This window comes from Lissotriton vulgaris, chromosome 2_1, assembly GCF_964263255.1.
Source record: "Lissotriton vulgaris chromosome 2_1, aLisVul1.2, whole genome shotgun sequence".
In the NCBI taxonomy this organism is placed as follows: domain Eukaryota; kingdom Metazoa; phylum Chordata; class Amphibia; order Caudata; family Salamandridae; genus Lissotriton; species Lissotriton vulgaris.
Window position 1 is genome coordinate 655,471,021 of NC_141687.1, and position 23,971 is coordinate 655,494,991.

Here is a 23,971-nt window from a genome sequence, read left to right on the forward strand (position 1 = left end):
TGTGACTGGTGCAGGTTTCCCTCCATGATCGGAATTTTTGTTGCGATTTCTAAAGAAATATAACTCTGCACCCACACATGGTAGTTAATCTGCAGGTGCAAATGTATTACTACTTTTTTAGAAGGAGCCTCCAGTGTCAGTACATATGTCACTGAGATTCATAACTAGGGAGGTGGCAACATACCTCAAACAAGTAACTGCTCTAATGAGGAAGAAAATATTCTGAATAATGGAGATTGCCAGTAAGTAAATACATCAATATCTTATCCGTTGTTCACGCTGCTCTCATTGCATCAAGATACGCTTGTTTAGCAAGACCACTCTAAAAAATTATAATCCCCAGAAAATAAATTCAGCCAGAGGCAACTAGGCTTTTGCACTGATTATATTGAAAGAATGACCATGTTTCCCTTCCACATAAAATATGCAACACTTTGGGGCAGATTTACAAGGAACTGACTCATCTGCAGAGATGCGTCAGTTTCCTTGCGCCAGCGCCAAATAATCTTGCGCCACCATGGATGCGCTGTATTTACAATACAAGGATTAACAGATGCATCAGAAATTCTGACACATCTGTTGGTCCAAAAGTGACGGATTGCTGGAGTTGCTCATGAAAGTGACGCAATTCCAGCAATGCGCCACAACTGATGGGTAAGTCTCATTCAAACAGCCCAGTGTAATTTTTAACATAGTGAAGGCATAGAGTGATGCTGGGAAATGTTGTAAATTTCACTAAGTCAGTCCTGCATGGCTTTTTGCCTGGCAATGCCCATCCTGCATACATTATACATGACACAGTTATAATGTGATGCAGGGCTTTACAACGTGACGCAGCTCCCTAGATGCATCAAGTTGTAAATTGGTCACATTGTTTGCACCTCAGTTGCGTCAAAAAAAAGTGACTCAATGGTGGAACAAGAAGGGGCAAGGGGCTTGTAAATCTACCCCTTTATTTTCCTAAAATCTATCACTCTGGTAGCATCTCCTTACCATCCAAAGACAGAAAAGGCTCTCCACATGAAACCCAGACATCGACTGGGTTTCTGAGTATTAGCGTTAGCAAAGCATCATCCATACTTTCCAAGTCTTGTGCCGTGACTTTTGTGTGAGGAGTTGATTTATTTCCTACATTGCTCGACTGCTTGACTGGAAGGGAAAAAAATACAATTATATTCATGTCACTTTTGCATTCATATGCGTTCTTGAATCATTAGAATATGAAGAGTACTGCAAGAATAGGTACAGTAAATCTAAGTTCTCCATGTTGTTTCCCAAAAACGTGTTATGCCTGCCTATTTCTATCCGCCTGGAGAATACCCTGACCTCCTGTAATGATAATTGCTAGACAGGAAAATTACAGTGATTATTAGGAGATACACACAACAACAACCACAGTAGAAGTGTGCAAAGTAGTAAAGCCTATGGACTTGCAACTTTGAATTTTTTTTGAAACAGAGCAAAAATATGAAAGTTAAAAAAAGAAGAGAAAGACCGTGTCCACATCAGAATCTTCCACACCAGCGACAGCCTGGACATACTATGATGGGGCAGGTGGACACAGAGTTTCCACTGCACCTCAATGAATAGGGAGAAGTAGGGAAGCTTAGGCTAGATTTATTAATGCAGCCATTGCCAGACTGAGCGAGGAGGGTATTTGAGGGGAGGTTGGCCACAACATGCACTGTTGCTAACCCTAAATGTGGCCACATTTTTCTTCTTGACATCATTAATTTGGTGACCAACCCCAGAATACACAACCATAGTGTCTTTATTCAATCTGAACCAGTCAATAATGAGAAATAGATATGTTCAATCAAGAGATCTCAAGTGCCTTGAAGCACTGCATACAGCGGACTAGGGCTTTGTGTAAGACAGACATATCCCAGAAATCACTCCCCACCAAAGTTGAACCTCACCACTTATGTCCGTTTGGCAGGTTCGGCACCTTTGACAGAAAGCACTTGATCTACATGTGAGCTTGAGTAATGATAAGCGAGGTAACCACATTATGGCAGGTACGGGTATACGCTTTTGAGCTGTGCAATGTGGCTACACATCTTGACAATTTTGCAGGATGGTCAGTACAGCATTTCACACTCTTGCTTCAGTGATTGAGATTGGCCCCCGAAATGCATCATGTATAAAAACACAGAAGTGGTAACCCGTCAACCTTGTTGGGATTGGGGTAGAGAACTATATATGTATAACAATATCCCAACTGGTATAATTTGTAGACAATTAATAAGAATATGAATGCAACATTATCAAGCGAGAAACAAGGAGACTCTGTATATTTGTCATGTGTGCTCAAGGCATCATTTACTCCATATTTATCTCAAAGGATCGGGCAAGTACAATTATAGTTAATATCAGCACTGCAATTAAGCATAACAACCCAAAGTTGTACAAGGTGCACGAGTGAAGAAGTGAATAACACTACGGCGACACATGTGACAGAGTGATAAGCGTGAGCGGCGCAAGGTTTTTGTGCATAAATATATTCAGTGAATAAAAACAGAGTGGTTTCGAAATGATTTGAAGTAGTTAGTTTCCGTTTCTCAATCTTTGCGAGAACCACTGTGTGAGGGGCACCTAGGGTCTTTCTGACAAGTCGACGGCGTTTCGATCCGTAAAAATTGGGATCATCTTCAGGACTGGGTGGGTTGGTGGCAGTGCGTATATCAATCTTTCCTAAAGGGCTGGACGGCGTGAATGAATCGCCTGGAAAGCGATTCACTTGCGCCGTCCAGCCCTTTAGGAAAGATTGAATCTCCTTACCCCGCCGATCACGCCTGATTCAGATCGGACAGTACCGCAGACCACGCCGCACATGGAGTTTTCCCGCTATTGCTCTACACCATAACCACGCTTGGTTGGATCCATAGCCTACAAAGTACCAACAGAGATACGTGTGACTCCATTGCATTTACAACATTGGAGGAGCCCTGCATTTTCTCCAGACAAAGCGGAGTAATCCCACGAATCGGCCTCCTTCACACGGCCGACCAGATGCGATATATACGCACTGCCACCAACCCACCGCAAAGATTGACAAACTGAAACTAACTACTTCAAATCATTTTGAAACTACTCTGTTTTTATTCACTGTATATATTTATGCACAAACACTTTGCCCCGCTCATGCTGATCACTCTGTCACATGTGTCGCCGTAGTGATATTCACTTCTTCACTCGTGCACCTTGTACAACTTTGGGTTGTTATGCTTAACTGCAGTGCTGATATTAACTGTAATTGTACTTGCCCAATCCTTTGAGATAAATATGGAGTAAATGATGCCTTGAGCACACATGACAAACATACAGAGTCTCCTTGTTTCTCGCTTGATAATGTTGCATTCATATCCTTATTAATTGTCCACAAATTATACAAGTTGGGACATTGTTCTACATATACCGAAATGCATCAGGCACTCATTTGAAAATTATATGAACAGAGTTTTTAATGAAGATGACAACAGTAGAATTGTTAAAATACATGAAATAACAATGTATTACATTTTGCATTTCATTTCTGATCTATTTTTGTAATTATTTGCAATGTCATGATTATATGAAAATTACAGTCTGATGAATGACTATCAAGTTTGATTGTACAGTTTAATTGAGTTAAAACGTTTAAAGTTCATTGAGGACTCTGTGAACAGTGCACAGGGCACTTAGGTTACCACACCTGTCTAGGAGGAATACACAAAGCCCAACTGTCACAGATACCTAGCGATGTGACCCAGAGACAGACTGCAGCCCAAAATGGCTAAGGCAGAAGTTTCAAAATCGCAATTGAAAATCCGACTTCACCATAAAGTAGGATTTTAAATTAGGATTCCAGAGATGCCAAACATGAGCTCGTTATCTCTTCCCATTTGGAAATTACACTTATAAGATGTAATACGGCAGTCCTATGTTATACTATGGGAGAGATATGCCTTGTAGTATTGAAAAAAATGAATTTAAGAGTGTTTCACTACCAGAAAATGTAAAACTTAAAAATACATGTCCTACTTTTTAAATACATTTCACCTCGCCCTCTGGGCTGTCCAAGGCCTACCCTCTGGGGAACTTATATGTACCAAAAAGGAACGTTTGGGCCTGGCAAAGGGTTAAAATGACAGTTTAAAAATGCTCACACAGGCTTTGCAATGGCAGGCCCGACACATGTTTAAAGGGCTACTTAAGTAGGTGGCACAATCAGTGCTGCAGGTCCACAATTAGCATTTACTTTACAGGCCCTGGGCACCTGAGGTGTCACTTTAAAAGGGACTCATAAGTAGATTAAATATGCCAATTTGGTATAAGCCAATTCTGCTATCTTTTAGGGAGAGAGCATCTACAAATTAGCACTGGTTAGCAGTGGTAAAGTGTGAAGAATCCTTTGGCCAGCAAAAACGAAGTCAGCAAAAACAGACTGTCTGAAGTCCAAAATTTAGGGGGAAATCATGCCAAGGATGCCAGGCATAAAAAGCAGGAAAGAACACTAGAACACATAGAAATTGAAATGCAATAACCATGGTGAGAGAAAAAGCAACAGGCTTGCAAAAGTCATAGAAACATTTGTTGTTTGACTTCCGCCAGTTTTGGATCTTGCTATGTTATATAAGTCTACCTTCCACCGCATACCTTAGGTTGCACTACCCCGAAATGAGTAAGGAACGGTACATCTGAAAATAGCAAGGTTGATAACCATTCTGTGTTTCAAAATGTGTCATAATGTCCATATTGCCTACAAAGTCTTTCCATTTTACATTCATGTTTAAAATTCATTCCTTTCTCAAAAGCCATACAATACCAGTTTGCACATTATACAAAGCAAAGCTTAAAAATTAGAAAGTGAATTCACTATCAAATGCTCATCATTACATACTCAGTGTGAAAAGGGATTTCACATAGCTTTATCACACTGTAATGACAAACATTATTACCTTACTTTCGAGAAACCTACTCTTGAAGTATCAATATAACAATTTTAGTTTATGCTCCTCAATAGAAAAGCATCATTAGATCCGTTTGGTCTAGTCTGATATGTGACACACTTCACTCTTAGGGGACGTTGTGGGGTCAAAAGCAATTTTTTTTAATCTACTAATAATAAACCCTCTATCAAAAGAATTGCCTCATGAAGCACTCGCGTAGTTAGTCCAGGTTGCAACTTGACCATCTCTTGATTAGCTGTTTTGAGTCTTGATTGCCTGAAAATTTCAAATATTGGTTGGGATGTGCTTAATCTATGCAAATATGATCTCTGTGTTCCTATATCTAAAAGGGAAGATAGTGAATGTTACCTTCTTCATCACTAGGGAGAACACTTTCTTCTCTGGCATTTTCTTCCAAGTCACTTTGCTTGAAGCACTCATTCACAGCCCAGGCTTCTATGTCACTCAAACAAAGCACTTGAGAGCCATCAATAGTGTAGAGTTTTCGAGCTGGCCAAGAAAGTGCAAGCTGATGTGTGCACATGTCGAGAAGCTAGGAAAAGAGTAACATATAAAAGTGTACATATGTCAAGCAGTCAAGAAATAAAACATTACTGAAGCAACATTTAAAGACCAATCATTTTCTTCATGATACATTGTTTATGATGGGGAAGGAACACAAGCGCTTCTACGCCACAAACTCATTCACCATTATTTTCTGATAAAGAGCTATGACTAAACCATCCCCACACTGATTGATCTGCATGTTTCAACTTGATTACCAGAATTATCTTGAACATCTTTGGACCTGAAATCATAAAGAGGAAAGGATCAGATGACAGACCTTCTCAAGCTCTGGACCCAGGATCTAAGCAACATATACCCACAGTGCTGGCTCACTCCAGTATTTCATAAAAAAGCTGATGAGGCATCCCTTCAAGAAGCAACGTACCCATACAAATGACAAGGAACTTTCATGCTCCTTATGCCAGCAGTCAATACAGTGAAAACTCCCTGCGGCCTCCTTCACCATCCCTAGTCATTTGAACAAAATCTTGATCCCGCCTCCTAGCTAGTTTTAATGCACAGTGTCAGACTGATTCGCCCTTGTGAGCACAAAAAATAGTACACTGTGCTGAGAGTCCAGTGGGTTCCAAATTCGTTTACAGAGGCTAAAGTAGACAATACTAGCACTCTCTTTTGTGGCAGTGCGGGCAAGCAGATAGGCTTATCAGAAGGTATTGCTAAGTATTTGTTGTACCCACAGGAGCACTGAATAAATCTGAGACCATTTTATTTATATTTCAAAACCAAGAACTTCGTCCAAATGTAAGTACTGTTTTCAATAGTCCTATGCACAGGTAAGTAAACGTTCAAAACTGTGTGCTTTAATGCGCAAGGCAATCCTATGGGAGGAAAAGTCAAAGATGCATAAACGTAGATACAGTCGGTTTTGGGGTTTACGTTCGGGGATCGGAGATGTAGTGGGCCACGGTCCAAAGTACTACCAGCAGTTCTTCTGGAACTGCCCGTGTTCTACCTGGAGCAGGGTGCTGGTAAGGTTGTCAGCTAGCGCTATGGTGAAAGGGGGCCACCCAAAAAAACAGGCTGCACAAGGGGACTTGGGGTCAAGTCTGAGAGCTCCCAAATGGGGGCTTGGATTGCAAGGGGTCTTGGAGCAAGGGGTCACAGGCGGTTCATCAGGACCCGGGCGGCTCAGGTGCAAAGTGGTTAGGTCAGCTGGGCTGGGTGCACAAAGATGATCCTTACAGTTAGGTACAAACACCTGGCAGGGGCAAAATCAAGTCAGCTGGCCCATCACAAACAAAGTATGTATCAGTGAAGCTGATGTACCTCGATGGCTGCTTGGTCCTGGTGCAGTGAGAAGCCATACTGGACTCTCACTGTTGGCGTGTGGTGCAGGACGTCCAGTACCACAAGGATTGTGGTGCATGGCTCTGGTTGGTGCTGCTGTCTTCACATTCGATGGGGAGACAGATCTGACCTTGCAGACCATGAGTATGTTCTCCTGGTCATCTGCAGCATCGGTAGGGCCGGCAGGCTACTAGGCGGTGGTCCGAACTTTGCTTATGGGTGTTTGTGGACTGCAGGGGAGTAGCTCCTCTTCTCCAAGTGACACTGTAGGTAATTCAAAGTGCTGGCAGGCTACCCAAGGCTTTGGCAGTTCTTCAGCTTGCAGGGCGAGTCACTCTATAATGATTGTTGAGAGAGGGCTAAGAACAGGCAGGGAATCAAGCCAAAGTCCACAGGTCTGCTAGAGTTCTCACCAGGCAGTGACTCTTCTTCATTCTTCTTCTCTTGATCCGTCTAATCAGAGTTCAGTGGAGCCACCTAAATACTCAATTAAGGGGCATTAAAGGGAGTGACAGGTCGTAGCCAAAGGGCTACCTCCCATAAGGATGTCTATACTCTTTATATGATCACTTCCTGTGGGAAGTCGGGATAACCATCACCCTGGAATGCTAATTCTGTTCAAAACAAGATGGAGGAATTTGAAAAGAGGAATCCACATCAGCTGGCCCACCCTAGGGGTGGTGCTGGCTTGAATGTGGCACACCTCCTAATCCTAATCACTTTCCTACTTGCCGCCATAAACTGGAGTCAGGACAGGGTGGTGGTCATCTCCACTATCTGGAGAGGGCTGGGTCACATAATAAAGGCGGCACGCCCTTTGAGACTTCCCTCCCTGGAAAGCATATCCTGCGTGGAGGAGGTGTGAACACTTCTGCCCAGAGCAGGCTTTGTTCCTGGCGAAGGTTCTCACCACAGGACGTTAGCAACCTGCTTTGGCTAGCTCGCTGGTCGAGACCGGTCAGTCAACACACTAGTAGTCAGTAGGATTTCAGGGAACACCTCTAAGTGCTCCCTGGGTGCCTATATTAATTAATCCAGCACAGGCAACAATGCAGATTTATTAATACGAGGTGTTTGGTATAGTGAAGCCATCATGGAGCTGGGAAACTGGTAATAATGAGTAACACACCCATGTACTCTGTGTGGCTTCCCTGTGCACTGGTGGTATATAAGGGTGGAGTTGCAGACATGCCCACACATGGGCATAGTGCACCCTATCTCAGGGCTGTTATGCCTGCTGTGGGGGTGACCTATATATACCACATGCAATGCTGGATAGGCATACAAAATACATAACATTTGTTTTAGACCAGTTTGATTTTAAACAGTTTTCTTGAGTGCATAAATGAATCTTGTTCAATAATAGTTTCAGTCCAACTGTGGTCATAAATAGCTGGATCAAATTACCTATGTATGCCAAATGTGTCAGCCCAATGTTACCCAAACTAGGGAATACATTTTCTACCCGACTGAATATTTACGAGGAACACAATTCAGCAAAGGTCTCAAAATGCATCATTGATTAGGCAATTTTTGATTAGCATCTTTGAATATAAACCTTACCTGTTTGCTTGATTCATGAATTCCCACGTAGGCATGTGGAGTTTTCATAATAAAATGAAGAAAAGTTCTGCCAATGACCCAAGAGTGGACTTTATTCCAGAGACTGTCCAATTAGTGCTGTCACAGGGGGGGGGACATTAATATATGGAGTGCACAAACAATGCTGATATATCTTTCCTGTTCCAGTCTTTACTTGCAGATGGAAACAATGAATTTCATGTTCAGCAGACAGAAGGTTTTAGCCCCATCCTCTGACATGGGATGCTCTCACTCAATTGGATGCAGGATGAAAGGCATGATAATATCAAATGTTTCCCGTCTCGTCCCGGTGGAGATGTTAGAAACTAATAAATGACTAAGGGCTGGGTGCATGTGCACCACTACATCTTTTCTAGATGGTCGCAGAGAGTAGCACTTGTATCCACTGGTCAGTCCCCCTATTAAGAATTTGCAAAAGAATTGAGAATTTATAAATACATCTAATTTTGCAATTCTCAAATGGCGATTCTCAAAAACATCGCTATTTGAGAATCGCAAACACGGATGTTGATACATCTGCCCCCGTCCTTATTTAGGCACAGCCCATGGTACCCAAATACAGGCATGGCTACTTCCATCTGTTCATTTACGTCACAATGATAATGTAACGTTAGGTGTAAGAAGAACACACACACAGATTAATCATAAACAGTACTATATTTTCTACATTTGGAAATGTGCCCAATGACCAGGCAATGATGATACATTAATGCCCTTCCAACTCTCAGCAATTAAATCATTATTTGACCGTGCAATCGTTGCTTACCATTGTAAATGATTTAGCGACAATTAACTGTCCATTTCTGTATCCTGCTCCATTTTTGAATGCATTGATTTTCACTGCTCGCTGGGTGCTAGCAGCAGAAATTTCTTGTGAGATTGTTTGTATGGATGTTTCAGAAAGCAAGGAAGAAACCATATCGTCAAAATACTTCAGAGTATTTTGTGCTTCAGAGGTGGATAAATCAGCCTAGAAAATAAAGAAAAACAAACATTATATATCTGAAAAGCATTATGTTTTCATTTTTAGTCATTCTTGCAACATTTTAGGCATTATTGATTTAATTGTATGAATATCCTCTTCGTGTAAATGGCATGTTTACTGATGTTTGAACAGAAATATGAGCGCAAGGGTTATTTTTAGGTCTGCCTACAAATATATTTTCAGTTTTAAATCCCTATGTTATTAATTCTATTAGAAATACAATAAGAAGTAGGACTGAGAGAGTAGGCTTTTTGTTAGCCCCTGCATGTGTTTATCGTAGTTTACCTTTGCTGGGTTGGCTGTCCATCACAGCTATGGCATTTCGAGGATAATTACGTTGTCTAATTTTTGTTCATATTAGAATTTTTGGATAGGGCCTAAAGCAGTCCTATTTCAAGACTTCATATGTAAAATGATGCGTTGCTTGTAACTTAGATCAAGTGTGTGTTCGCTGATGTGTTTACTTTTCTTACACAATAACATTTTAATTGCTGATTCATGTGTTTTTCGTTCAGGATGTGCGTGTTCTTCGATGCCATTGTCTATGATAAAGACACTGCTGTCACAATTACAGATTATTTGTTCACAAAGCAAAGGAATGCAAACATATAGGCTTTCTTATAGATGCAACAAAAACACCACCGTTGTCAAAAGTGTCTACTATGTAATATTTTTCTGTATTTGCCAATTAGGCTCAAAAGGTACAATGTAAAATTCATGTCTGACGCATGTTAATAACAGTCTTTTTTGAGGCTACAGATTACATCTGGTAATACATTTTTGTCAGCAAAGGGGCCCTTTTTTATATCATTTTGTTAAGGACAACACAAACAATTGCATTAATAAGTAAAATAAGCAAGCAAATGCGGCTGACCACGGTTCAGCGCCTCAGTTCCTAAATTGAAAAATAATAATAAAATAGTCTGTGCATCAACTTCCAGAGCTCGCCACACTACCACTCCACTGGAAACCAGATAAATACTTTGGAGCCCATTAGGATGGCGGGCGGATTGCCCCCGCCAGGCTGTCGGGAGCCACCGCCAGCCTGGCGGTGGCAATCCGCCCGGCATCCCCACTGAAATGACCCCCACCACATTAGGATGGCTGGAGGCCCGCGGCGGACGGAAAGACCGTCCGCCACTTTTCTGTCCCTGTCGCCTTGCGGCCGGTGCGGAAAAGGTTTTATATGGTGGCGGTGTCTATAAGACACCGCCAGCCATATTATGATGGGCCAAAATAGATGCCTTTCCGTGGCGGCGATGCTGCCACGGAAAGGCATGTTGTCTTCACTTCGGGGGGCCCCTGCAGGCCCCCGGAGTGAAGGAGAGGTGAGGGGTGCACACGGGGGATACCTGTGGTACCCCCTGCATTTGCATTAACAAAGCGGCAGGCACCGCGCTGTGCTTGCCGCTTTGTTAATGCAAATGCATTTGTGCTTTTTTAGCATTGTGGCGGGCGGTGCTGAGAGCACCACCCGCCACAACGCTAAAAGTGCAGGATGCGCCCGCCACAGTGGCGGGCGCATCCTAATACCCCCCATGGGACCCTCGCCTATTAAGATGGCGGGCGGACTAACTCCGCCCGTCATCCTAATAGGCCCCTTTGTAAGGAGGAGGAAGGTGCACCAAAGACAAAGTCAATAAGCTTCAAATATATCCCAAATATTATTATCCTTTATTGTAGTTGTTGTTAAAATTGCACATCAGCCAACCCGTTTCGTTCTGAATGGAACGTCGTCAGGGCTTAGGTATAGTAATCTCAATCCAGCTGTTCTAAGTATGTGGGTCAATAATTCCCAAGGTCAACAACAGATAAACAGGTTCCGCTAGTTATAGAAGTATTCGGCTTGTCAATAGTATAATCGTCAAAGCTAGGTGGCCCAAAGTATTGGCCCAAGTTACGATTCTTAAGAGTCCCACAATCATCCAAATTACAAGGCCCAAAAAATTGGCCAAATCCTCCACATCCAACCGAATGTAGTAACGTGCAGGATGATAATTCTCAGCGTCCTGTATTTTCCAAGGCCAATGTAGGTGCCAATAATCCCAGTCGATATCGACTGGATAAAAGTCCCTCGTCCGAAAATTAGACTTTCCGGATGAGGGACTTTTATCCAGCACGTCTACATCGGACGAGGGACTTTTATCCAGCACATCTTTGTTTCCCTATCTCTCTTTCCGCCTTTGTTCTTCTTTTTGCCCATCTTTCTCTTGCTCTGAGTCAACGTCTGATGGTAAATGTAAGCCCCAGTCCCAAAAGTGAATACTGGTATCCATCATTTAGAATCACTGACCTGCATCAAGCTATTGAAACTCTAAGAAACATTTTATACTTGCAAACTTCTTGTTCACTTTCCATGGAATTTGCTAACTTCATCTATTCAACCTTGATGTCTGATATCCTTGATAGGTATGCCCTATTTAAAAAAGGCAAAAATCAAACACACATAACACCTTGATTTTCCCAAGACTAAAAACATTTACAAAAAATGGCAGATTGGAAGCCAGATGGATTAAACATCTTGAGTAGGCCAATAATGTATGTGACCAATCTCGCTCAAAATATATTTGGATTACATTCAAGATCATCGCCCTTATGTTTAGATGCTTGAATGGTCTAGTCCTGGTCCTCTTGCCAAAAGGATCACTCAGCGCACTGCTCCTAGTCCTCTCTCCGAAGAGTCAAGTGTAATCTCAGATGCACCTCAAATTCTAAACTTACAATCAGAGGCAATCACTTCTTCATTAGTTACATCGGTGTCTAGAAGCCCTTTAAGGCTCAGGTACTCTAAAACACTGCCCTAAATTGTAACAGGGCTTGAAAAACTCATCATGCAAAATGCCCAGCTAAATATCCATTACTAATCTAAATGCCTCAAACATTACGAAGGCCCAATTGAACTATGTGAGCAATAGTGGGAAAAAAGCAGGTGAGATATCTGGGCCACATTGTGTAAGCAAAAGAAAAAGAATATCCATAAACATGAAATGGATATTGTAAATCATCTTCTAGTTGCAAGACCGTAAACACACACTAGGCTTGCACGCTCTCTTCACTATGTGAACAAAACATTCCTTGTGACTTATCCTGAAGGTCCTCCCACCTGATTTAGAGGTGGGTGAACCTTCAGTATGTCAGCAGCGGGGGGTAATCCCTCTCCACTGATGACCTACAACTCTGACAGAGTAAGGACTATTGAAGGTTTGGCCACTTGACTACACACCCGATTAAGGTTGGTCAAACCACCAGTTTTCACTTCCCATCGCCGGCAAGTAAAACATGGTAGTAAGGGGCTTTGTTCAACAATGGCCTTGTGGACGGCACATGCAGTTCCAGTTGTGACGGGCAACTGGTCATCCAGCAACAAGTACCCACTTCAGTTTGTTTTGTCCCTGTGTCCACACAGGAGATCAGCCCACTTATTTGTTCTGGGTACAGAACGAAGCAAGTCCAGTCCTTCAGAGCTCCTGATAAGTTACAGCAAGCAGGGCCTATCCCTCTTCTGATCCTCCACAGATCCAATAAGTGTTCTTATTAGGGTGCCTTGAGGTGCAGTATTTATGGTTGGGATTAGCTAGTGGATTGGGGTCCCTCCAAATGCAATAAGGTAAAAGTTCAGAGGGGTCACCCTGTGCACTTTTTCAGCCGTTCCTATTTGCTTTACTGACTACAATCCCACAGAGAGCACTTTACTCCTAAATTCTAAGATGGGGAAACCCATTGTTGCTTGTGCATTACCTGGGTGTCTGCCCAGAGATATGACCAGGGAAATAAGTAGCCCACTCCTTTGTGGTCAATCAAAACTAGTTCTTGTAGTAGCTCCTCTTCTACTAAGTGGGATTTAAGCCAGTCTGGCTGTGGGAACAAAGGTGTGCCTTCTCTAGGTCCCACTTTACATTTACTTGTGCAAGGGTAGGCCCTTAAGAAGTTAATAAAGTTCCTGTTCCCACTCTAACTGGTCTTTATGCAATGGGGAAAAAACACCTTCCTGTACCCAACTCATTGTTTCTGACTTGGGAACAGTTTTCACACCTTAAGGTCAAGCACTGGCAGACCAGTTGCCAGTAGGCTTATGCTAATGAGACTACTGAAAGGTCAGGCAGGTAGGTTTTCCTAAATATTTATTAAATATCCAACCTTACTACTAAATTGGATTTTTAAGACATTTTAAAATAGTATTTCAATAACTTTGCAGCTGCTCCCTGACAAAAGTTACAGATTAAAGCTTATAATCTGTACTTTGAAATTTTCTAGAATTCAGCTACAGCCCTGCCAGTGAGAATAGCTTGAGGTGTGGTGGGGGAGGGAGGAATGGTGATTCACTGGAGTAACATGCAAACTTTAATTTTGCACATGATACACATTTACATATCAGGCACCTTGTGGACAACAAGGTGTAAATAGGGGTAACTTATTAATATTTAAAAGCAGGAATTCTATGGTGTCAAAAAGGGATAATTTTAGGGGTGGGCGTTAAACTCTGCTTCTCTGGCGAGGTTCGCAGAGTTTTGCCCACTCCGTGCTCAGCTTGGAACACTGAGCTTTGGAGAAACTCTGTCAACAGTCACGTGGCAGAGTTCTTTACAGTGCGCTACTGGCCAACATTAAGTTGGTGAGCGAGAAAATTGTGTACTAGATTGCCTCCTGGTGAGTTTCTCAACATGGGAAGTCGCTGCAGGTCGCTACTGCTCACATTGAGAAAGCTGCCACTTGCGTTGAGAAAGCTGCTGCTCAAGAAGAAAATGTCCTAGAGTGGCGCTGTTCACATTGCAGTGTGAGCTCCTGGTTGTAAAAATCAGCACAAGCAGCGCAATGTACCGACCTCCACTATTCGCAGAGCTCCGCAGAATCTCCCTGAATTTTTAGGGATCTCTGCGGAAATCCGCAGAGTGAAACTCCGAACGTTCCTCCCACCCTTAGTTATTTGGACAGATTGGCAGCAGGTTTTTAGGCTACTGCAGTCAGGCTATAGATGGTAGGCCTGAGGCCATGTTTTACAGGCCCACTCTGTGGATTGCACAATAGGTGCTGCTGTCCACAGGTAGTGTTTGCCTTCCAGTCTCTGGGTGTATTTATTACTCCATTTACTTGTGGCATGGATGCAATTTTGATATGTCAGTCAGGGATAAGTCAATTTAACTATTTTTAAAGGGAAAGAAGAGGCACTTTACTCAAGTTAAGCAGGGATAAAAGTACACAGAGTTCTAAGTGCATCAAAAATAGTGTTCAGAGAAAGGCAAAAAGTATAGGGTGACCATGCTGAAAAGGCAGATTTGCCACAAGTATGACAACTGAACTACTCCCACTTCTCCTATTTCCACTCAAATAGATATAAAAAAAATATTCCCTAAGGTGCCACCATTTTCTGTTTGTGAAATCAGTCCAATACATAACAGTTTTTTAAAAAGAGAAACGTAATGTTGGAGCACATCATGATAAACAATGAACAGAGATCCCCTGCACATTTTCTGCGATGAGATTACGTCACTAGTGCTGACAAACCTCCTACTAACCAATAGATACATTAAACTTAATAGACCATTGACAAAATACCCCCTCTCAAACGTAATCCCGAAGTAACTTGGCCCTTGGTTCATCAATAATCTAAATGCCAAATATTTCTGGCTCTGCAAATACCTTTTACAATAAATGATGACCTTCTTGACTGGATAATCCAAAAAAGTATACAAGATCAGCGTTCTGCTTACAAGATAACCATATCCAAAATCCCAACATAACATAGAAAGTAAACAGTCAAGAACCTCTTCAGCATCATAAAATAAACAACCAGATTGCCACTAGTCATAAGTAAAATGACTAATTAATGGCCTACAGGAAGTCTTATGAAGTAAATTACCAGTAGCAAATTACTCACTTCCGGTAAAGATCCCACTTAAATGCTGTAATTGTGGAAAATTGTTCAGACGTATTCAACAAGTTGGAGCTCTTGTAAAGGTAACTTGATAACTTTAACACTTTAAATACTAACCCAGGTGTCAAGTAAGATAACACATCATACTCGAGGAAATATTAGGAAATTAAAACTTTTGGCGCCGATTACAAAGTGTACAGATGTATGTGCCAGTATACCTTGTGGCTAGAAGTTACATTTCTGGATGGTACCCCGGAGCATAAATCTAGCTATAATGAGTATTTGTTTCCAGAACGGAAAATAACATGCAGCCCGAATTTAACAGATCCAAATCCTCATGTTTACGTCCCCGTTCCATGGGTGCTTCAGGGCAGGGAAATATCAGGTGGAGGGTGGGTTGCCAGGCTCCAATGCCATACTGATCTTGTAAACCAAGTCTCATAGAAGTTTGACAGTTAAACTTCCAACGTGTAAAATAGATTCTGTTTTTTATAGCTCACTGATAAGATTGCATGCTAACCTTCTCTACAAAAAAGGCTTAAAAAAATACAGTTTACAAGATATGATCACAATTTCAGAATTACAATACTCAGGAAGTGATTGAACATGGGGAGGTGATTGATTATATAGCCCCATCTTAATTAGATGATTCTCAAAAACATTGTCAAAGGAATATTATGAAGAACGTCATCATGTGATATTTTTTATGGCTAAAGTATATTTAGGATTATTCTGTAGCGTAGCCATCGAGATGCCAGATTGCAGGAAGAGAGCGGCAGAGTAACAACTAGAATTTATAGCTTACAAACAATATATTTTTGAATACTTTTGATTTTATGTTGACTACTGTAACTTGCATAGTGTATCAGATGCATTATTATTATTATTATTGCATTTCTTATATAGCGCCAGAATCGACCCCCGAAAGGGTATCTCCACGCTTGCCTTGGGAACCCGTCCTGGCTTTTCCCTGTGAGATAGCCCCTACAGGGCATCCCCAAGGTGAAAGCCAGGCATCCCGCCGCGGGGGAGCCGTTGTGGAGATTAAGCAAGCTTAATGCCCAGAGTTGCAGAGTGTGAACCCATGATTAGGTCAGGCACCGAAGCGAGAATTATCGAGTCCATGGACATTTGAGCTCAAGACCCTGCCGCGTCGGGAATCGAACCCTGGTCCTGGGTCTGACCTCTGCTTCAGGGTCTGCCTGCTCTAACCAGTGAGCCACACTTCTCCATTACACGAGACTAAACTGCTTCTGAATTTTTCAACTAAGCAAGAGTTTGAAACAGTTCCTGTTGTGGTAATTTTTAAGACAGAAGTCTCTCGAAATAGTCAGTTAGAATGATAAACTAGCTTGAAAACCCTAAGTAAAAGCCAGAAAATGTTCCGTTTGACATTAGAATTATAGATAAAACTCCAGATTTTCTCTAAAGGAATTTTCTGGAGCCAGGCTTATGCCGGTTAGGCATGGGCGACCGGCATGACTCCCGGGCGGCGGGGCGGGCGCAGGGGGAGCGAGAGGGGTAACGCAATGGAAAACAAAAACAATTTACACACTTACCTTGGCGTCTCAGGTCCTTGCTCCTGTTCTCCTCGCGGGACAGGAAGCCAGGCTCCCTTGACCAATCACAACACTGCAATGTAGCATTGTGATTGGTAAGCACCCAGGCTCCCCTGACCAATCTCAATGCTGCTATTCAGCAGTGTAATTGGTTTAGAGCGTCCTGGTTCGATGCTTAGCCATGGAATGGGGGGCCTGGGCTTGTTCCCCACGCAGGATGTAATGCAGCCTGCATGGAAAATGGGAAAAGTGTGCATGACAGTCACTGAACACTTAGGAGTGGGCAAACCATTCCTCTCCTGCCTTGCTCTGTGAGCAGAGCAGCCCTGCCCACCTACCGGCCCTCCCACAAAGGAAGGAAACAAAAAATGATCATAACTAAAGGTTATTATAATTTTATATTTCCTTCCTTTGACACTGCTCAAAGCAGTGGGGCGACGCTCCTCCGCAATAGCAGAGGAGCCGCCACTGCGGTTAGGTTAAACCATTTATTTATACGTTTATACGTTTTCAGAGATTAATATTTCAAAGGCATCCAAACCCAAATTTAAAAGCCATCTCAGTTATGATTATGTATAGATTGCAGGGCTCTCACTTTGACCCCAAGGTCATTGATTCAATACCAGATGCGTCCCATTAAATGATGTCATTTGTAGGGTGCTAACATGAGCTCGAATTCACTGCATGTAAACTTGCTGCAAAATTATTGAAACACGAAGATAACACGAACAACCTGAATAAAAGTGGCTGTTGTTCGCAGTAAATGTGTTTTTGTGCTATATGTTAGCAAGAGGACGCATTTCGTGCTAAAATGTAGCTCCAAATGACATGAGTAATTATGCTTAATGTCGTGTAATTTTCCCAAACGTTCATGTAAATACACAAAATCAATTTATGAAAGTTTTGCACACCCATAAATTGAGCGCCCTCAAGATATTTACAACATACATCTATACTTTGCACCTTTGATGCAATAAACTATGCTCCTCTTGGCAAAGTCGTACTTTCCACTGCCCACACTCCTAGAAACAGGGACATGTCAGGGGCTTTCAGTGGCAATCGGGAACCCTCTTGCAGGAGCGCAGTAAGACATATTCTTGATTTCATTACAATGTATAGCTAGCCCTGGTTTCATTTTAAAAGCAATTCAAAAAATGGTGTGATGTTCCGAAAGGTATGCTCAAAAAAGATAATTTTAACCCTGCTGAATGTCAGAGGTTCAAAGAGCATCTTTTATAGGGAACAATGACCCTCGCCCACCAAGGTGGGCTTGCTTCATTATCAGATCATGTTCCATATTGGGTGGGTAGTGCAATACTCAACGGGCACAGTAAGGGGCTCTCTTTGGAGATCTGTTTTGATCAAAGAACCCTAAACATTTTGATACACCTGAATCCTTTTGTGTATTTTTATTTTATTTTTAGATGTGGCACTTTTTAAAAATATGTCACTTTAGAATTCCCTGTGGTCAAGGTATACAATTGTCATTTCAATGTTTTATTTTTGTTCCTACTACTCAGCACCTAGCTAATAGGGCACGCAATCATACCTTTACCCTGTGGAACATCACAACATTTCTTTTGGTGTTAATTTGGAAGGAAGTGTGACTACTAATCCTCACTCCCGCTATACATAGATACCTTTTAATACCAATGGTGAAATTGTGGCCTACAAAGAGCATATTTAGATATATTGCATTTAGCAAGATTTGTGGAAAGTGGCTTTGGTTTAAAAAATCTTAGATAGAGCATCAGAGGTGAAATTATAGTATTTCATTTGGAGGATTAGCTCAAGTTGCAAAAACAGCAAAACATTCTTTTTATGTATTGATGCATTTCCAACAATTAATATAATTGTTAACGGCACTCAATAACACTAAATCAATGGCATCCATGTTTAGAGATGAGCAGTGCTAGAGAAAGGATTTTGGTTGCATGTTTCTGCCTCCTACCCTTTGAATGGCTCATACATGCAAGGCTATGTTTTCCGCTATCCTAGTGAAGGTCATGCTCACCAAGATTGGAGATTTTCAATGCCTTAAGAGCAATCACCAGTGTGGAAGTTCCTCTGATGCAGATAGGTTTGGGTGCAGTGTTGTTACTTAAAAATAAAAACAAATGTTCCTGGTGCGCTGGGGGTCTTTTGTATGGTTTTTATCCAGGAACAGGAAAAATGCATGCCAGAAAGACTGCTCTACATATGGTGGGCCTGCTGTTGTTGAGCCACCAGTCAAAGGTTTTCAACAGTGGAGCCAACTGGAGGCTGGTGCTTTGCCCACCTATAAATGCAGCGGGCAAAGAGTCGGAAGTGTAGGAGCAGTGCCAATCGGCCTGAGGTTCTTCCTCGGCTCACTCTAAATGAGGCCCTTTTTGCGTCTAAGGCCAGTTTGGTGTCCTCTTCCTGATGACACCCTAGGTGGCTAACTACCATTACCCTAATATCATTGGCTAGGACAAAAGAAAACTCTCAGAAACATTCAATCTGTTTTTTTGGTGAAGCAAGATGGCACCAGAGTAAGACGCGGATTGGGTCGCTCCTGCCCAATAAGGGCAAGAAAAGGAATCCTCTGTCCGGCAATGATAACCGGACCTTACCTGTTCTCCTGGATCGGGCATCGCACACCGGGAGTTGTTCCTCGATTGAAGCGGGGATTAAGGACACCGGCTGATTACTCTGTGTACGTTGCGTGCCCACAGACGCTACTCGCATGGCTCCATGGCCCCCTGCTACAGTGTTGCAGGGGAGGAGGCTGAAAATTCAAAAGAGGCAGGATGCTGGGCCGAGGGGTGAAGAAAACCGGCCCGAATGCTGAATCTTCAGGAGGGATTCCTTCCTTCTCCTCCTCCCAGGATAGCGGTAAAGGTGTGAGTGGGGGGGAACAAAATCAAGAGGGGGCTGTGGACAAAGGAAGGGTGTAAGGCTGTTGGGACTGAGAGTGGCATAAGGACAGGGCAGGAAAGACTGGGATACCTGGCCAATTGCTGATTTCTAAAGCTGAGTAAGGAGCAAGGGGGTTCCATAACCAGCGGACAGATCACAGAAAAAGTGGGGGGGAAGTAGATACCCCCCCCCCCGGGAGACTCATTGGATTTGGAGAGTCTGGATCATCCTAGTCCTATGCAAAATCAAACAGCTGATGGCTTTAAAATTAACCCTATTAATGGCATTGAGGGTTTTACAGAGACAGCTCCTACTGTGGCCTCCGGGGTAATCACCGATAGAGATGTCTCAAACAAAGCATTTGACAATGAAGATCAGGATTAAGATGATCGCAAACGGAAGCAAGTACCCAGGGGGTGTAAAGAAGTGTGATGCCTGATCCAAATTACAGCTACAGGTCAGGAAAGGCCTTTAATGACAATGCTGTAGGACTTTTTCTGGAGAAAACTCAAGAGCGGGGGAAGGTGGTAAATTAGTTATCACCAGGTTTAGCTAAGTCTCCTGATGCCTCAGATAAATTTTTCTCATTAACAGACGAGTCAGATCTGTTGAATATTGGAAAATCGTCATTATCTCCAATTGATGAATTAGCCTCAGATTTATCTTCTAGTGACGTTCCAGAAGAATCTACCGTAGCAACTCAGCATAAACGGTCAAAGAGAAGATTTCGAGGAAAGAAAAAGAAGGAAAAGAAAGGGCAAGCAAGTGGAGACATATTTAAGGGAAGTAGTGAGGACGGACCCTCGGGCAATCTTCTCTGGGATTATTCAGTGTCGCAGCTGGTGCTCTCCAGGGGGGAGCTTGAAAGAACGGCCAAAGAAAGCACAATGGGAACTTCGGATACGCAACCGCAAACAACCATGTTTGAGGGATCTCTTGCAACACTTCTGCAAACCATACGGCAAGTCCAAGATGAAAGCAGAAGCTCAAGTCATCGAGCGAGGATTGCTACTAAGAAGCTGCATGGGACTGTGAAGAAAATTAATAAAACCTGCTCTGACATTGCTGGTAGACTGACCATGGGAGAGGAGCGCACCGAACATTTGGAGTCCTATGTCAAGACATTAAAAGCACCAGAAGCTTCCTAGGCTGCAACGATGGTCGACGTTTTATGGAAATTGAAAGAATATGAGAACCAGCAGAGACGTAACAATCTGAGAGACCTAGGGATATCTGAGGTAGTGGAGGGTTCTGATATACATGCTTGTAATATCTCCCTTTTCAAAGGCGCCGTCCCGGAGTAGACTAATTGGGATTGGAATACAGAGATCCAACGTGCCCACAGGTTCCCCTTAATGATGAAAATGTCTCAACCCAGTGATGCCGAAAGACCTAAGGCAATCCTGGTGTATTTTGGAAACTTTCTGTTGCGGCACGAAATTGATGACCGAGCCCGTCCTAACCCAAGGAAGATCTTCAGGGATGTGTTGTTCTTTGTAAGACCTGACTTCGCCCATGCCACAGTAGGGTGGCGATGGCGGATGAGACAATTGGTTAACCCTTTCCAGCAACGTGGAGTGGAAGTCTTTTTTGCTAAACCCTGCTAGTCTAAAAGTGACTTATACAGGACAAACACAAAGTTTTACTTCTGAAATTAGTGCCCAGGAGTATCTGAAAGAAATAGGGGGAGGAAGCAGTGATCAAATATAGCTCAATAAAAGCAGCTTGGGTTCCCTGCTACTTATTCTCCGGAGACAGATTATATAAATTGGGAGGGGCTCTTCTAGGGATAATGTAGTGTAGTGGGGCTGAGCCTTGCGTTTTTACAGTGTTAAGCTAGCATGAGCTTATTAGAAGTTTAAACGCCATTTTAACTTTGCATTCTCTTGCACACAGCGCACACGTTAGTTATTGTTTCAAGTTAGGCTGCGAGTTTTGTTTCACATGAGAATAACTTGTTTTTCCACATTGCTAGACTTGCTTTGTAAGTGTAGTCGGAACAGTGAGTGACAAGGCCTTCAAGGCTATATTAACACTGTTGCTTTTGTTTGAACTGATCAGCGCACGTTCCAGATATAACATATATGCAGCTGTGGACAGCTCATATACTGACACCTTTAATAATACACTGTGTAGGAATGATTGAACACACTTGGAGAACTTTCGCATGCTGAGAGCTTGTGCAGAACTTGATGTGATTCACTCCTGCTAAACTCTGAGGTATGGGGTCACCTATGCAAGCCTAAGAGACCTTCTTTAGTATAAAATAACCTACTAGCAAGGGAGGGTGAAATATAGGTATATATTTAACCTGTTTCCATTCAGCATTATACCATGCTTTCTCCCTTTGTATTTTATGGAATAGTAACTATGCTGACAATCTTATTTCTTATCATATGTCTGCTTGTATTAGCTAAGATGCTGCACTTGAGATCACAGTGTTAAAATAAACATTTTAAACTTGCTCGGGTCTCCCTTTACACCCTGTTCTGGACTGGTATGAGAGTATAAGGAAAGAGTGTTCATGTTTCCCACCTTACCTGAGGTATCCTAAGTCGCATGTTCTGGGTTGTCTAATCATTGGTGACTTTGCTATAGGACGAAGAGTTAATGAGACACCGAAGCTAGTCTGGTAGGGGATTTTGGGTACTAAGGTGAGTTTTGGTACACTCTAATTCATTGAGGTCCTGAGTCTCTGTGCACAGTTCTGTGTCTGAGCAGAATCCCTGCAACAGTAGCTGGATAAGTTAATTAAAATCCTTTTTCCTAATTTTTCTGATTATCTTTCGTTTTTTGTTCACATAAGGGGGGGCACCTGTCAGGGGCAACCGGAGATGTATTTTTGCATTGGCGCCATCCTTCAGGTTCTTGGCCTGATTGCTTCAGTGGTGGGGTCTGTGGAAGGGGGTTTGGATGGAGGAAGGAGGGGTGCTATACGGGTGGACACTTGGGCATAAAAGAAACAAGAAGAAAAGCACAGAAAGAGATAAAACTGTTTAAGATAGGAAGAATACCATTTTTTTTTACTGACCAAGGGCAAAATGCATAATATGAGATATGCAATAAAGGACTTAGGATACCGGATTAATGAATAGGCTAAGAATTGCTACAGTGAACAACTGCATTCTTAATGATAAAACAGAAAAGAGCCAGGGTAACCTTGGAATTGCAAGCTTTTGGAGGCAGATATAATTTGTCTCCAAGAGTCCCACATTGAGGGAGCACAGCTATCTTTATTGGATACGCTAAGTTTTAAACTAATTGTGGGCACAGGTCAAAGGACACGAACATGTGGGGGTGGCAGTTCTTGCCAAAAGAGTTAGTCCAGTTTTCCTCACACAATAGTACGGATAGTCTGGGGAGATGGGTGAATTTGGAATATCAGTCTAATAAGTGCGCATTTACACTGGGTTTCTTATATGGAACTATCTTTGATAATGCTGTGCTTTATGACTTGTTAAACAATAAACTGGTGTCTTGGCCGGCTCCTATTATTTTATGCGGAGATCTCAACATCAATCTGGCCAACAACTGGTTGTGTGAGGAATACTATAAATATTATTGTAGGAAATCTAGGGTATTTCAGGTGCTTAAAAATATGTGTAAAGACTATAGCCTGATGGATGTTTGGCAGTGCAGGAAGCCTACTGAACATGGTTTTACCGTTTTCTCTTCACCCCAACAATCACATGAATGTCTTAATTTTGTTTTTGTGTTGCATGCCATAATCAAAGATTGTGATATAGAACTTTTCCCCCGGGTCATGTCTGATCACAACCCATTCATTTAGGCAGTTAAAGAGATGGTGTCCCGCAAAAGTGCTAGTAAATTAAGTTTTGAACAGGCTCTACTGGTAGATGATGAATATATGACTCTTATTAAAAATCGGATTCCTAGGTTCATTAGTGAAAATCTGGGCAGCACGTCTCTGGATATAGTATGGGATACATTATTTTTTGTTAACTAGGGTGAGGAAGGAGAAACAAAATCTGCAAGAATTGTATGCCCTATTAGCCTAGGAAGAAAGAAAATTAATAATGGCTACATTACAGGGGGATTGTCAGGAAGCACAGATTGGAGTCATGATGGCTAAAGCAGCCAAAAATTATATTGCAATTAATAAAACAGCAGGAAAATATTTAAGTTACAGTGAGCATGCAAGCATATGAATATGGCGAACAAATGGGGCATACGCTAGCTTCTAGTTTGTCCCCTGTCATTAGCAAAGTAGTGAGTGGACGTCAGCATGGGTTCATACCCAGCAAAA

The 23,971-nt window shown here is 42.3% G+C and overlaps 1 protein-coding gene across 1 annotated transcript in view; it reads right to left on the reverse strand.

Moving 5' to 3' along the window:
• The window catches only part of DCDC1 (doublecortin domain containing 1), a 1,639,395-nt gene that overhangs the window by 111,357 nt on the left and 1,504,067 nt on the right, over positions 1-23,971 (reverse strand). Inside the window, exons 31-33 of the mRNA XM_086955816.1 lie at positions 9,175-9,378; positions 5,301-5,484; positions 994-1,149 (exon numbers count right to left, since the gene is read on the reverse strand). Coding sequence (XP_086811942.1) covers positions 994-1,149; positions 5,301-5,484; positions 9,175-9,378 — 544 coding nt within the window. The remainder of the gene's footprint in view (positions 1-993; positions 1,150-5,300; positions 5,485-9,174; positions 9,379-23,971) is intronic.